General features: G+C 28.6%; 3 protein-coding genes across 3 annotated transcripts; all 3 read left to right on the forward strand.

Moving 5' to 3' along the window:
* The first annotated feature begins 2080 nt into the window (after positions 1-2080).
* On the forward strand, positions 2081-2779 carry LOC132945919 (uncharacterized). Its single transcript, XM_061015745.1, has one exon. The coding sequence runs from the start codon at positions 2081-2083 to the stop codon at positions 2777-2779; it is 699 nt and encodes a 232-aa protein (XP_060871728.1).
* Positions 2780-6083: 3304 nt separating this feature from the next.
* Positions 6084-6570, forward strand: LOC132933852 (uncharacterized). Its single transcript, XM_061000125.1, has 2 exons — positions 6084-6308; positions 6478-6570. The coding sequence occupies exons 1-2, from the start codon at positions 6084-6086 to the stop codon at positions 6568-6570; spliced, it is 318 nt and encodes a 105-aa protein (XP_060856108.1).
* A 263-nt stretch (positions 6571-6833) lies between these two features.
* On the forward strand, positions 6834-8734 carry LOC132945927 (uncharacterized). The gene is made up of 2 exons (XM_061015757.1): positions 6834-6971; positions 8174-8734. The coding sequence occupies exons 1-2, from the start codon at positions 6834-6836 to the stop codon at positions 8732-8734; spliced, it is 699 nt and encodes a 232-aa protein (XP_060871740.1).
* The last annotated feature ends 5849 nt before the right edge of the window (positions 8735-14583 follow it).

Below are 14583 nucleotides of genomic sequence, written 5' to 3' on the forward strand. Positions count from 1 at the left end.
GGGGAACGTGGTTAAACGCTTCAATTTATTACTGCGAACATTTTGAATCTATCAAAGAAGTTGTCAATGCACTTGACAGTAAAGACGCTATTTCTATTAAAAAAGTGCTAACAGTAATTAAAAGTTCTAGCTTACACAGGAATTTAATTTATATAAAAGCGCATTTCGGTACATTGCCTGAATCAATTAATAAATTAGAAACTCGTGGACAGACTTTATCAAAATCTTTAAGAATATTAGGAGATATAAGTGTTTTAATAAATAAAGCACAAAATGAAATTGGTGCTGCAATAAATAAAAAAATGGAAAATATTTTAAATAAAAATAAAGGGTTGACAATATTACAAAATATTTCAAAAATTATAAATGGTGAAAAACCTGATGAAAACACAATACCAGAAGATATAACGACGGACGATATTTCACACTTTAAATATGCTTCAGTATCATCAGTCGAAGTCGAAAGAAGTTTTTCCACCTATAAAAGTATATTATCCGACCAAAGACGATCATTTTTATTTGAAAACATAAAACAGCATATCATACAGTGCAATAGCAATTTTTTTCAGGTTAGTATTTATAACAACTAGTAAAAACAAGTTCAAATATTAAATTTTTTTTTTAATTTATTATTTTAGAATGAATGATTATTGAATAAGAAAACAGAAGCACAAAAAAACTAAAGAAGTAACAACGTACAATAAACAAAAAAAATAGTGTAGTGTAATTTAAATTTTTTTTTCTAATTTTTAACCTATAATAAATATAATTTAAATGCATTTTTTGAAGTTTTTTAGATCATTTTTAGAGTTTTTAAGTCATTTTTGCATTTTTTAAGGGCATTTTTTGAAGTTTTTTAGGGCATTAAAATCCCAGCCCTACTTATTATAATACACACAATAGGTACCTATAATAAAGTAAATTTGATATTACCTACTATTTAAACATTATAACATTAATTACGTACTTACAGGTACTTAATGGGTTAAAAAATACAAAGGTCTTTAATTAATACTACAGTAATATGATTGGCATGAAGTTAGTTTTATTTTATTAACATTACCTACTTTTTCAGATAAACTTGAAGATTCCAAAACTGCAAAAAAATGCAATACCATGCTTGTTTCCTGGACCAAAATATTTGTCTAATCCACAGAAAAAAAGGAAATCCCCCACAAAAAGAGTTTCTTTGGGTAGTAATTGTAGGAATTCTAAAAGCATATAACTAACCGAAGTAATTTTGAACTATTACATTAAATATTTTTACTTATTCATTATATTTTATATAGGTACTCACTGATGAAAATTATTTTAATACCTATTCATATTATTATGATTACCTATAACCAATATGAACTTTGTGTTTGGTTATAATAATAATACCTAGTATATTTGTTTATATAGGTTGATTCTAAACTGTCTGAAACTGTTATAAATCAGGATGTATTGAATCAAGAAACTTCTGTATTTCTTAAATCTTCTATCATTCCTATTATAGAATACTTTGAAAACATGTGTAGGGAAATTGAGTTGACTAAACTTCCAGATAATTGGAAATATGAAATCAACAGAGGAAAAAATACAAGTATTACATTTTATACTGTACAATGTAATGAAAATGAGGTTGGAGTTTTTATTGAAAAACAGATATCTCTTGAAACGGATATGATTGTTAAATGTAAATTATATGATGTATTTGTTGACATTCAAGATATATGTCCAAAATTAAAAGTGTTGACTGACATTTGATGAACTGATTTTAGTTATAAATGCTGTTAACACTAAACAAGTTTGTAAAGGTGGACCTTTAGTTAAAGAATTTGATGGAATAACAGTTGAATGTGCAGATATAGTTCAAAACCATTGAACTATTATTATAATTATATAATATATAAAGTTCAATGGGCAAAACAAAATAAAGTACCCTACGTACTACTAGCGCCCTACGCTATTATAGTTGTAGAAATGTGTACCAGTCAACCGTAATACTTCCGGACCGCTTGGTTGGCGGGCGATAGTTAACCTGTATATCTTTAATCGTGCTCGTGAGGTTATTTGGAACATATTACAACCAATTGAAATGGCAGAACCAACTACTGACGATTGGTTAGACATTGCAGCCGGGTATTTCGAGAAAACTCAATTTCCAAATTGCGCTGGCGCCGTAGACGGCAAACATATACGTTTGGAATGTCCCAAATACAGTGGGACATTCTATTATAATTACAAACAATATTTTTCACTCATCCTGATGGCAATTTGTGATTCTAATTACTGTTTTAGAATTATAGATGTGGGTTCCTACGGTAAGGAAAGTGACTGTAATGTCTTCAAACAATCAGTGTTTGGTAAAAAATTATACGGTTATAATTTCAATTTGCCACCAAAAATTTGTTTACCTGGTGATGATAAGGGTGTTCCTCTGCCTTATGTTTTCGTTGCCGACGAAGCATTTGCGTTACACCCAAATTTATTACGACATTTCCCGGGTAGGTCGTTAAATGACGACAGGAGGATTTTTAATTACAGGTTATCAAGAGCTCGACAACAAATAGAATGTTCTTTTAGAATAATGTCGAAAAAATGGAGAGTTTTTGAAACAAGTATACTAGTTGAACCCAATTTCACTGTCGCTGTGACAAAAGCATGTTGTGTGCTAAACAATTTTGTTCGACGTAGAGATGGCATCAACAATGATAATATCCATAGTTGTACAATGGACGATTTAACAAATGAAAGGGATAAATGGAAATTCGTCAACAAATGCCAAAGAAGTTAGAGAACACTTTGTTAAGTATTTCAACACTCCGCAACATGCACTTAAGTGGCAAAATAAAGTCATTGGAAAATAATATTACATTTTTATTACAATATTATTATTATTTTACGTAAGAAAATAATTATAAAAATATTTTATATTGATCTGTATTACTACTTTAAGGTATAGACTCCAAAGTCTATATGGATTATTTATACTCTTAACACAATTTTAAGTAATACATTTTAAATAATTAAAATTATAAAGTAACTATACTTTCTGGTTGCCATTATTATGTACACTACTATTATTACTTATTATATTATTGAATATTAAATTTAAAATTAATAGTAATTATTAGTGGGAACATTAATTAATAGTAACATACTTGAATAGTTATAAACACGTAATCATACCTATAATGTATGATTATGTATTGGTATTGTCAAAATTAGTAGGCTGCATATAACCAGAATGTGTGGATGAAGCAGATGGCTGAGAATAATAAGTGTGTAATGTAGGAGTCACAGTTTCAATTTGATGTGGGTTTATAGCTGAGCTTAGTGCAGAAAATTCAGGTAAAGTTTGACTGGCGTTATAATATGGATAAGTTAAACTGGTAAAAGGAATAGAACTAGAGTTCACTGTGAAGGTATTTGTTGAATTTGAGGAGTAGAATATTTGACTCTTTGGAGAGTAGTCAAAAACTCAATATAAACTCTATTTTTTTATTCCTCGGTCAAACTACGGATTTGAGGAAGGAGTGACATAAAAAAAGAAGTTTCTACATCTTGTGGTTGCAGTTGGCGACGATTTTCTAAAATGTTCAGCAAATTTTCCTCAAATGAAGGTTTCTTAGTCGATTTAGTTTTTGTTGTTGTAGGTCTCTATTAACTGGGTCATCAGGAATATCGTTTTCGTCGTCTCAGTTTTTGTTTTGTTTTTTCGGCCTATTTGTAATTTTGATATTTCTGTATATCGTTGTTTCATTCTGTCATTTTATAAATATATATTATACTGTACTTGAAAATTCGGGCGTTTACTCAATAAATAAATAAACAAATAAATATACAACAAATATATAACGACAAATACAAAATTTAAAAAAATTAAATTAACATATTATAACATTAGAAAATATATAATTAAAATAATAAGAGCTCTTCTATCTAGATATTATCTAGATAGGACTTTTTTCCCGTGGGACTTTTTTACCGGGTACTTTTTTTCCGTTTACCCAGTCAGCGTACCTATGATATTACTTAGTATATTTGATGATATTATTGTAAAAGAAGTTATTATTATATTATAAACTATTTACGCTAAACCTTGTTTTAAATTTTCAATCCTAAGCTATAAAATTTTAAAATTTTATAAATTTTTAACTACAAAATAATTTTAAATTTTGCTTAATTTAAACTTTAAATGCTTATAAAAAAAATTGTGCCTATGTATTTTCAATATTTTTCAACCACTATATTAACAATATACCAGGCGCCTTGGATAACATTTTCACGGTTTTTTACCCTACAAACAAAATTTTAAAAATATTAATACATAGTCACAATTTTACAAGCATTTAAAGTTTGGCTTTTGACAAAATACGTAAAAATTACGAAAATGTGCAAATTATTTTGGGTTTGAAATTCATAAAATTTGTTTTTTTAAATCTAAGATTTGAAAATGTAATACAAGATTCCTCTACTAGATTACCTACTTATAAGTCTGTCTATCTTTAGTTAAAAATGTCAACGGGAATGTCAAATTAAAATTTTAATCCGAAGTTTTAATTATTACAATATTGGATATTCACTCGATATTTTTCATGTAGCGATTTTCATATTTTATTGCAATTCAAAAACTAATCTAAAATTTGCTAAATTTGAATGCTTCTCTTTTTAGATACCTAGCTACTGGAACTAATTTTACCGCGCTACATTTTGAGTTCTTGATGGGTGTGTCAACAATTTCCAGAATAGTTTTGGAAACATGTGATGTTATTTGGCAAATATTGCAACCCATTGAAATGGCAGCACCTACTACTCAAGATTGGCTAGAAATATCAAATGGATATTTTAAAACATCACAATTTCCTAATTGCGTTGGAGCTGTTGATGGCAAACACATTAGGGTGGAATGTCCAAAAAATAGTGGGACACTATATTATAACTATAAACAATATTATTCACTTATTCTTATGACAGTCTGTGATTCAAACTATTGTTTCCAAATAATAGATGTTGGTTTTTATGGAAAAGAAAGCGACTGCAACATTTTTAAAATATCGTCTTTCGGGAAAAAAACTGTATTCAAACCAAATTAATTTTCCTCCAGATAACAATTTACCAGGTGATGATTTCAGTGAACCTCAACCATTTGTAATTGTGGGTGATGAAGCTTTCGCCCTACATAACAATTTGTTAAGACCGTTTCCTGGTAGGTCATTAAATGACCAAAGAAGGATATCCAACTACCGGCTATCAAGGGCCCGACAAACAATAGAATGTTACTTAGGCATTTTATCTCAAAAATGGAGAGTTTTCCAAACTAGCATTTTAGTTGATCCTGATATGGCTACTACTATCACAAAAGCATGTTGTGTCTTACATAGTTTTATTCGACGTCGGGACGGATATAACATCGAACACACTCTCAGTTGTCCTTTGAAGTGTATAACTAAAAGAAGAGGAGTGGGAAATTCTTCAACTAGTGCCAAAGATGTGAGGTAGTACTTTGTTAAATATTTTAATGATCCTAGTCACGCTTTAAGCTGGCAGAATAAAGTAATTAGGAAATCTTAGTAACTATTGTTATTTAATGTTTTTTAGTATGTATTTTTTGATTACTTATAATTTATATGTTATAAGGTTATGGTATACTAAATTAATATAAATTAATAAATAATATCAACAATATTGATACTTTGGTGGTCGATATTTGAATGATCGAAGTATCGAACGGCGAACATTCGCGGCGGAAATCACGCGGTGTGTATCAATCCAGTCAAAACAATGTGTTTAATTTTAGCCGCCCGCAGTGAATGTTCGCCTAAAATTAAACTAGACTGATTTCTTGCGATTTTTCGCCATTCGTACCCAAGCGATTATTTATGTGTGAAGTTAAGACTTAAATGTAGCTGTTTAATTTTGAGCAAATGTTCACTAATCAAACTAATCAAAAGTCAAAATAATAGGTTATACAAATTGGAGCGAATCATTTGTCCCGAAAACGTGGTTGAGGAACACTTACAAAATTTTACCATAAATTTAAAGTGAATTTAAAGTTATTTAAAAGTGAATAGTGTACTTCATTTTTTCATTTAATCATGGAGTTAGACGACGTTGAAGCCGTAGCCGTAGCTTACGCTTTATATAAACGCCATCAAAAAGCAAAAAAGCAGAAAAGCTACAATAGGCGCCATTGGGTGCATCCAATTAACCTGAAGAGGCCTCAAGAAGGACAATTTCAAGTCAATTTTATGTCATTGAGAGCTCATCCAGAAGAATTTACTAAGTACTACAGGATGTCTATCACAACATTCGATGAATTAGTAAGAGAAAAAATAAACATTCTTTCAAAAAAGTTATACATATACAATTTACTATATATATTATATACTACTACAAAACTACATTAGTACTTGTTTAGTTTAATGTTAAAAATATTATATTTTATCTTTGTATTTTACTTTTTATATAATTTATAAATATATTATTTAGATTTCATTTGTTAGGCCTTATCTTACAAGACAAGTTACTAATATGCGTAGTCCAATATCAGAAGAAGAACGATTAGCCATAACTTTGAGGTAAGTAAATAGTACAATGACACGGTGAAATAATAACATTAATATTTACTACGATTGACAATTAAAAATATTTTATAAAATGTATAATATACAATATAATCAACTATTTTACTAAAATTTAAAATTCGAGATATTATAGTCTCTAAAGTCTTAATTGGATTTATGTCATTACTTTTTTTATGTATTTACGTATTTAGATATTTAGCAACTAGAACGCATTTCTCATCTCTGCATTTTGAATTTCTGGCGGGAGTGTCTACTATAGCTATGATTGTGCGGGAAACTTGTGAAGTTTTATGGGAAGTATTACAACCTAAAAAAATGGCGGAACCGACAATAGACGACTGGAAAGATGTTGCAAAAGGTTTTTTTGAAAAAACGCAATTTCCAAATACTGTTGGCGCCGTGAGTTTATCTGTTTGACAATACATTTATATTTTTAATATTGTCGATACAATTATAGGTAGGTAATAGTAATGTCAAATATAAGTGGACTTAACGATTATAACAACAATTAAGTAACAATATCAACTTAATAGAGGGGTGTAGGCAGTGTATTTTTAAGGAAAGTTTACTGGTGACGAAAAATATTTTCTTAAAATAAATAGTCAATTATAGTATGATAGAAGTATTTCATGTTCGCCCCCTCTTAATAATTGAAAAATAAATCTAATGATATGATTAAATGGCAAAAAATAATAAATAAAAAATCGGTAACTCGCTCTGCTGTACAGTAGGAGTTGAGTGGACCTCGGTCATAGAGTAGGTCACTATAATAGATGTGTTTAATTTGAATGCAATGATAGGTATCATTGTATACGAAAAACCATTCTGAACGGAGACGATTTGTCAGTCTAGGATATTTTATTTATTTATTTAAAATCTAAAACCGTTTGATATTTTTACGGGTGAATTTTTATATTTTTAATGTAAAATTTAAAATTTAGATGCTCTTAAAAATTTTTTAATTGACTGTTAATTCAACTGCCTATAAATAGCTCAAAAAAGTAAAAATTTTACTATGTTTAGATGATGTTAATATAAACATTTGGTAAAAATTTAAAGTATCTACAGTTCATAGTTTTTGAGTAACAGTCAAATTAAAAATTCAATTTTGTCGAAAACTGGTTTTGCGTAAAAATTACCATTTTTCCTTAATTTTTTTTTTGTTTTTCATGTCGCATTTAAAAACTATTGAACATTTTTTACTTTTGACCCCTAAAGTACAATATAAATTCACATTGCTACCCAAAACCACCCTTGATTTTTAAAATTGAAGCACTTTTACTCATCCAAATTTTGTCCTCTAACACAAAAAAAAAAAATAAAAAAAAAAAATCATTGTTAAAATCAATATATTGAATGTTATCACTCAGTTCAGAATCTAATTTTACAAAAATGTATAACTAGAATTTAAAACCTCTAAATATTAACATTATTAATATTTGTATAACTAACTAATCAATAATTAAAAAATAAAAATATTCAACTGTTGTTTTACTATTACAAAAAAAAATGTAGGCCTAGTTGTGCCTGTTTAAGTCGTTTAAGATATGTTGTTTTTAAAATAAATATTTATATTTTAACTTCACAAATTTTGATTACAGGTGGATGGTAAACATATACGACTTGAGTGCCCGAAAAATAGTGGATCATTGTATTACAATTATAAGCATTTTTTTTCATTAATTCTCATGGCTATTTGCGACTCTAACTACTGCTTTAGAGTAATTGATGTGGGTTCTTACGGGAAGGAGAGTGACTGCAATGTCTTCAAAACATCTGCATTTGGCAAAAAACTTTATACCAACAGAACAAACTTTCCAGCAAATCAATGCTTACCAAATGACAATCTTGGCGTACCACAACCATTTGTGTTAGTGGCTGATGAAGCATTTGCTCTGCATAAAAATTTATTAAGGCCGTTTCCAGGAAGAAGTTTAAATGACCAGAGAAGAATATTTAATTACAGATTATCTAGAGCCCGTCAGTATATTGAATGTTCCTTTGGTATTATGTCAAAAAAGTGGAGGGTTTTCCAGACCAGCATGCTTGTAGAACCAGAAACTGCGGTGAAAATCACAAAAGCCTGCTGTGTACTTCATAATTTTGTGCGACGGCGTGATGGGTTAACACTGAAGACACCTAAAGTTCCATGCAAAGCATAACTGAAAGAAGGGGGGTGGGAAACTCTTCAACCAATGCTAAAGATGTCAGAGAGTACTTTGTGCAATATGTTAATGATACAAACCATGCGCTTGACTGGCAAACCAATGTCATTTGTCATTAGCTTTTTATATACATAATACATTGTATGTTTATTATGATATAAGTACATGTTTGTTATTAGTATTGCTACAATGTTAATAAGCAGGTATATATTATATGTATATTGTACTATCATTTGTGTCTTTATTTTTGTACCTAACTCACTGATGAACTATATCTATAAAGCAATAAGTACTTTTTTCAAAATTCTGTGGCAGAAAAGTTGGAAATAATAAAATAAAGTAAAAAACAGTTTTATTAAAGACTTTATAATAATAGTATGTCCACTGAACCTTAGTGGTATTAAATTAATAGTAAAATAACCACAATATTTTAGGTATTGTTAAAATATATAATAAAAAACTTATCTTTAACTTATCTTCAGTCATAGATATAATATTAAATACAGTAAAATAAAAAAACAAAAAACAAATAATAATAATTATTATACTTTGATCCTTCAATGTTGTACATTTAAGTTGTGTTATTAGAGTATAAAGAAGCTAAAGTGGTTTTGACATGTTTAAATTTTGAATTTCATATTCAGAAGTATTTGATGGATAAGGTATAGAGGTATTTGATGGATTAGGTGTAGAAGTTGTAGGATAATATGTGGGGGTTATGGGATTGAAATTTGGGTGATTAAAATGTATAGAGTTGTTTGGGTGAAGAGCTGGTGAAGTTACATAAGATTGAGGTATATTTGAGTATGTGGGATTTGTATGGTGGTCATAAGCATGTGGATACATGCTTATGTAAGGTTGGATAGAGTTTGGAGGTTTAGATGTTGTTTGAATGTCAGAATTTTTTGGTTCTTTAACTTTCTGAATACTTTTTAGAATATCTATATATACTTGAGTTTTTTGCTCATCGCTTAAATTTTTTATGAGTGGAACTATGGAGAGTGCAAATGATGTATCGGCATCAACCTTTTGACGGTTATTTAAAATATTAATCAAATTTTCTTCAAATGCTGGTTTTTTCACCACTTATATTTTTTTTGACTGATGTTGACTGATTGTTTCTTCTTTGTTGCTATAGACTGTAAGGTTAGGTTTAGGGCACTTTTCGGTAACTCTTGCAATATCATCATCTATTTCTTCAAAACCTACATCTTCATCGCTTTCATCGCTATGCTCTATGTTACTTTCAGTCCTATACAAAATATTGACCAATTAGCAAAGAAATACATTATCTAATTAAAACTAAAATATGTTAAACAGTTAAATTGTGTTTAACTTTTTAACTTAACTAAATTAGTTAATTTCCATTTAACTTAATAAATATACCTTAAATTAATATTTAAAATATACCAAAACCACTGCAGATAATGTGTGATTAGAAAAATTAGAAAAGGATACATTTAAATTTATTGTATAAACATGGACATATGTATCACAATCACTAAACGTGTGAACTAGGTGGTAATTGAAAATAAAATGAAAGAACTTCAACAGAGTTAAGTTAGTATTTTTCTCTACATTAGCTATTAATTAATTATATTGTTTATTAAGTATATTGACTTATGGCTTACGTTTGTAACTTTTACTTAATTTAACTAACTCAAATAATTGCCAATACTTGTGGATTTGTATTAATTTCAATTTAGTTAACAACTGTTTTTAACCAGCAGCAAATTAATAGTAGAAAACTTTTAGGACGTATCATTTGGGCCATAGTCTCACAGTATAACTCACAGTCTATTTTTCATGGTTGGTCTTAAAAACTCGAGTATTTGAGAATATACATATGTATTTGATTTTCCTACTGCTTGACCTGACTTTGTTACACATTTCCTGCGGAAGGTGTCCCTAAATGATTTCCACTTCTTTTGCAATTCTGCAACTGTAAAAACATATTTGCAATAAAAATATTAATTTATGCTAAGTATTCATAAAATAAATTTCAGTTACTCAGAAAATACTAGTTTGAATTTGAATTTAGATGCAATAAGAGCATGCAGTGAACTAGTTGCTTGTTGCATTTGAGTCATAGAGAGGAAAAATACAATGAGCTGACATCCTCTTAACAAATTCGATCAACAATTTACAAGAGAAAATGGATATTTTTCATAAAAAAATTAATTTGTATCTGCATAGGATACTCATAAAATGATTGAAAAAAATCTAAGTATTGATTTGGCTTTTGAGTAAACATTTAAAAATTCAAAAAATAAGAATTTTAATAAATAATAATCAATAAATTTAATTTAAGGATAGTAAAAGGGTGAACATACTTCAATACTTGGCAAATTATCCAGTACCTATATTATACTATGACTGTTTTTTATTTATTTTTTAAACATTTATTATTATTTAAAAAAAAATATAATAAAATAAAATAATTAAAAAATATAGGTATTGGTTTTTAAAGGAAAAACTGGTTTAATGTTAATTAATTATTTTTAGCCAAATTGGTCTTTTACTGAGCTTTACAGGTTTTATCTCCACAGTATGTTTCATCTTACGTTTTGATCTTTTGTCTTCTTCTTCCAGACTATCAAAGTTATTGTAAGTAGATTTGGCTACTCTTGTCCAACTCACGTGCCTCGCAACCCTATCGTGGTATAGTTTTGATTCTAAAAATTGATTTATTCATTAATTATTTATTAACTATAAAAAGATAAATTTATTATTGTATACTATGTTAAACAAAAAAATTATAGGTGGTTAAATTGTCCAGCACCCTCACCAGTGACCAGCACAAACAGAAAAATATAACAGAATGTCACGTCATGTAATTTTTATAAAAGCTAAATTAATAATTTTATCAATTGTTTTTTTAATATTAATGAGAATTGAGAGGCATTGATAAAAGCAGTCTGGTACAGTGGCTCAAATAGTGAAATTTTTCAGGGAGTACTCAAACATACATATTGAACAAAAAGTAAAAAGTATTAACAACAAGTACATACATAACTTGCATCAAGATATTTAAGGAAGATTCAAAACGTAAAATCTACCAGTCAGTGGCGGTGACAGATATTTTTTATTGGAGGGGGTGGGTGGTGATACCGGGCCAAATTTTTTTCTGGTGAGGCATTTATACTTTTATACAGGCCATTTATACAGGCTACTGGCTCACCCATTAATTTGTTTATAGATAGGTATCATATTTTCAGGAAGTATTGCTTAAAATGTTTTGGGTATAATATACTATATTTCTAAATAAATGATCAAAAATATACCTACTATATTATTATCACAAAAGTACTACAGTAAAACTTAAAATTTCCTAATAATACTTAACTTTTTATTTTTTAATGTGTGAGATTTTAGAAAGTGTACAGTATTAGTATTAACTTAATTGAGTATTTTTATTTCTAAATGTGCAAAAAAAGCATATTAAATTTGAATATAACAGTCAAACTTAATAGGTATACTATAACTCAAGTCTAAAAACTCTTTGAAGTTATTAATACAATTTTATATGCAAATAATGATTTACAATTTCTTTATTTCTTTACATGTTTTTAACATTATGGAATCCAAAATAGGTAAAGGTATAACCTAAAGTACTTATATGTTTTATGTAAACTTGTCATAAGGTTATATGACTTATGACATAATATGAATGTGTTATATGCACATTAATATATTTTATGTTTATTGCAATTAAACAAAAAAAGAGAGGGCTTTTTGGACTTAGTATCTAAATAGCAACATATTAACATGTTGGTATTGCCTATTAAAATAAAAATCAATAAATTAGATTTATTATGTTAGAATTATTTATTTTATTATGATGGTTGAATCAAATTTATGCACAAGTACCATATTTCTAAATATCAACATTAGACATTTTAATGGAGGGGCAAAATCAAATTTTGGGGGGGACTTGCCCACCCTTGTCCCAGTGTAGCACCGCCACAGCTATGAGTAAAATTATATAAGTATATTTTTAATAAGATTTCAACCATTTTTAAAATTGTATGTATTTTACACAAGAGACATAAATAAGAAAGTGACCAGTATTTTTTTCTTAATTAGAATTTTCAGTTCGATAAATCAAATAAGTTTGTTCAACCTTTTTGAAATGTTTATAGGTACATTGTATAATTTTGTCAATTGTTTTGTTCTGTGATTCTTGAATGGAAAGTTCCGTACTATTTACGCACAGAATACCGTATATTTTGGATAGAAAAATAAAAAACAAGGAATATGACAATATTATTGATGATTGATCACTGGTGAGTGTTTTAATGATATTTAAATGATATAAATATATACACTGACCAGTATTCCAAATACTTTCCTCGTTCTGCACATCAATTATAAATGCCTCGTTGTCAAACATTATTGTTGTTTAGTATGAAATACTAAATGGATAGCAAAATAAATATCGAGCTCTAGTCATACCAATGTCAACTTTTTGAATGAACAAAAATTGGAAAAAACGCGTCTATGGAGCGTTAAAATCGTTTCGTCTGAATATGAACATTTGAAATACACGGTTTAATTTTAGAGTTTGATCGCGACCGAACGCGCTAAAATTAAACCTGCGCGATTTATCGCGTACACTTGCGATCCGAACGCGTCTGTTATTCCCCGTTTGAATATCAAGATCAAAATACACGTGTACTATTTCGGGCGATTATTTGCCGCGATTCGAATCGCGTTCGAATCGCTCCGTGTGTAACCAGCTTTAAGCAGTTCCGGCAACGCCGTCGATGTCACAAAAAAAAGTCCTTAGACAATGGTTTATGGGCGACGGTGTTGGTGAGTTGCGGCCTAATCCCTAAATAACGTACGAGTTGCGGCCCGGGTTTATTAGAGGTACGTACGAGTTTCAGCCATACAATAATCTATATATTACATTTATATATTATATACTATATGTCTATATACCGTGTGTTCACCAATTTAGGGAACACTGAATTTCTCGGCCGGATTATGTTTGAATAAATACAATTTTTTTTTACAAGCTAGTGGTATATAAATACACATTTTCAGATAAATTTCAAATTTTTAACCCCTTCGGTACGCGCATGCGCAATGCAACTTATTTTTTTTTTAATAGCAACTGGTATTTTTGATACCAAATTCGGATATACTGAATTTTTTTAAGTCATTTTGACCAATTAACCATGGCTTTACAACTAAAATTGACTGAATGAGAGCCATTCAAATCTTAATAAATAATACATTTTTACAATTCATTAACATAATATGGATATAAAATTATTTAATTAAAATTGATTACAACAGTTATTTTATAAAATATGAAGTTATCGAGGTTTTAAATAATAAGATAATCTTAATTTACATATAGTTATTCAGATAATTTAATACTAGATAATCAGAAGTTATAACAATAATATGCATTTATTGCACATTAATATTCAGTATTATTAGATGTTTAATACCATTAAGCGATAAATTAAATCTACCCATTAATTTGTAATTGTTTATAGGTAGAAAAACCGTTGTGATTATTAAATTTATACTTGAAAGTTTAGATAAAATGAATCATTTTTATGCTGGTTGTCATACTAGTACGATTAGTTGGGTTAAAATGAACAACAAAGAAAAAGTGCAAATGCTATTAATTTATGGTAAATGCGATAGAAATTCTCGGCAGTCAGCAAGAATGTATGCTGAACAATACCCAGGTCGGTACCATCCACCGCATACATTTTTTATTAAGATAGAACAATTATTGATTAATCATGGAGCATTTTCTGTAAAAGTAGTCCGTAACCAACAAATTAGAGAAAACAATATTAATGAAGATGTGGAACTTCAAGTTT

This window comes from Metopolophium dirhodum, chromosome 1 (genome assembly GCF_019925205.1).
Source record: "Metopolophium dirhodum isolate CAU chromosome 1, ASM1992520v1, whole genome shotgun sequence".
Lineage (NCBI taxonomy): Eukaryota > Metazoa > Arthropoda > Insecta > Hemiptera > Aphididae > Metopolophium > Metopolophium dirhodum.

Bases quoted from the DNA above. Each gene is read 5' to 3' on its own strand.
- LOC132945919 (XM_061015745.1), top strand. From the start codon at position 2,081: ATGGCAGAACCAACTACTGACGATTGGTTAGACATTGCAGCCGGGTAT.
- LOC132933852 (XM_061000125.1), top strand. From the start codon at position 6,084: ATGGAGTTAGACGACGTTGAAGCCGTAGCCGTAGCTTACGCTTTATAT. The intron at 6,309-6,477 runs GTAAGAGAAAAA...TATATTATTTAG, and splicing joins TCACAACATTCGATGAATTA to ATTTCATTTGTTAGGCCTTA.
- LOC132945927 (XM_061015757.1), top strand. From the start codon at position 6,834: ATGATTGTGCGGGAAACTTGTGAAGTTTTATGGGAAGTATTACAACCT. The intron at 6,972-8,173 runs GTGAGTTTATCT...TTTTGATTACAG, and splicing joins TTCCAAATACTGTTGGCGCC to GTGGATGGTAAACATATACG.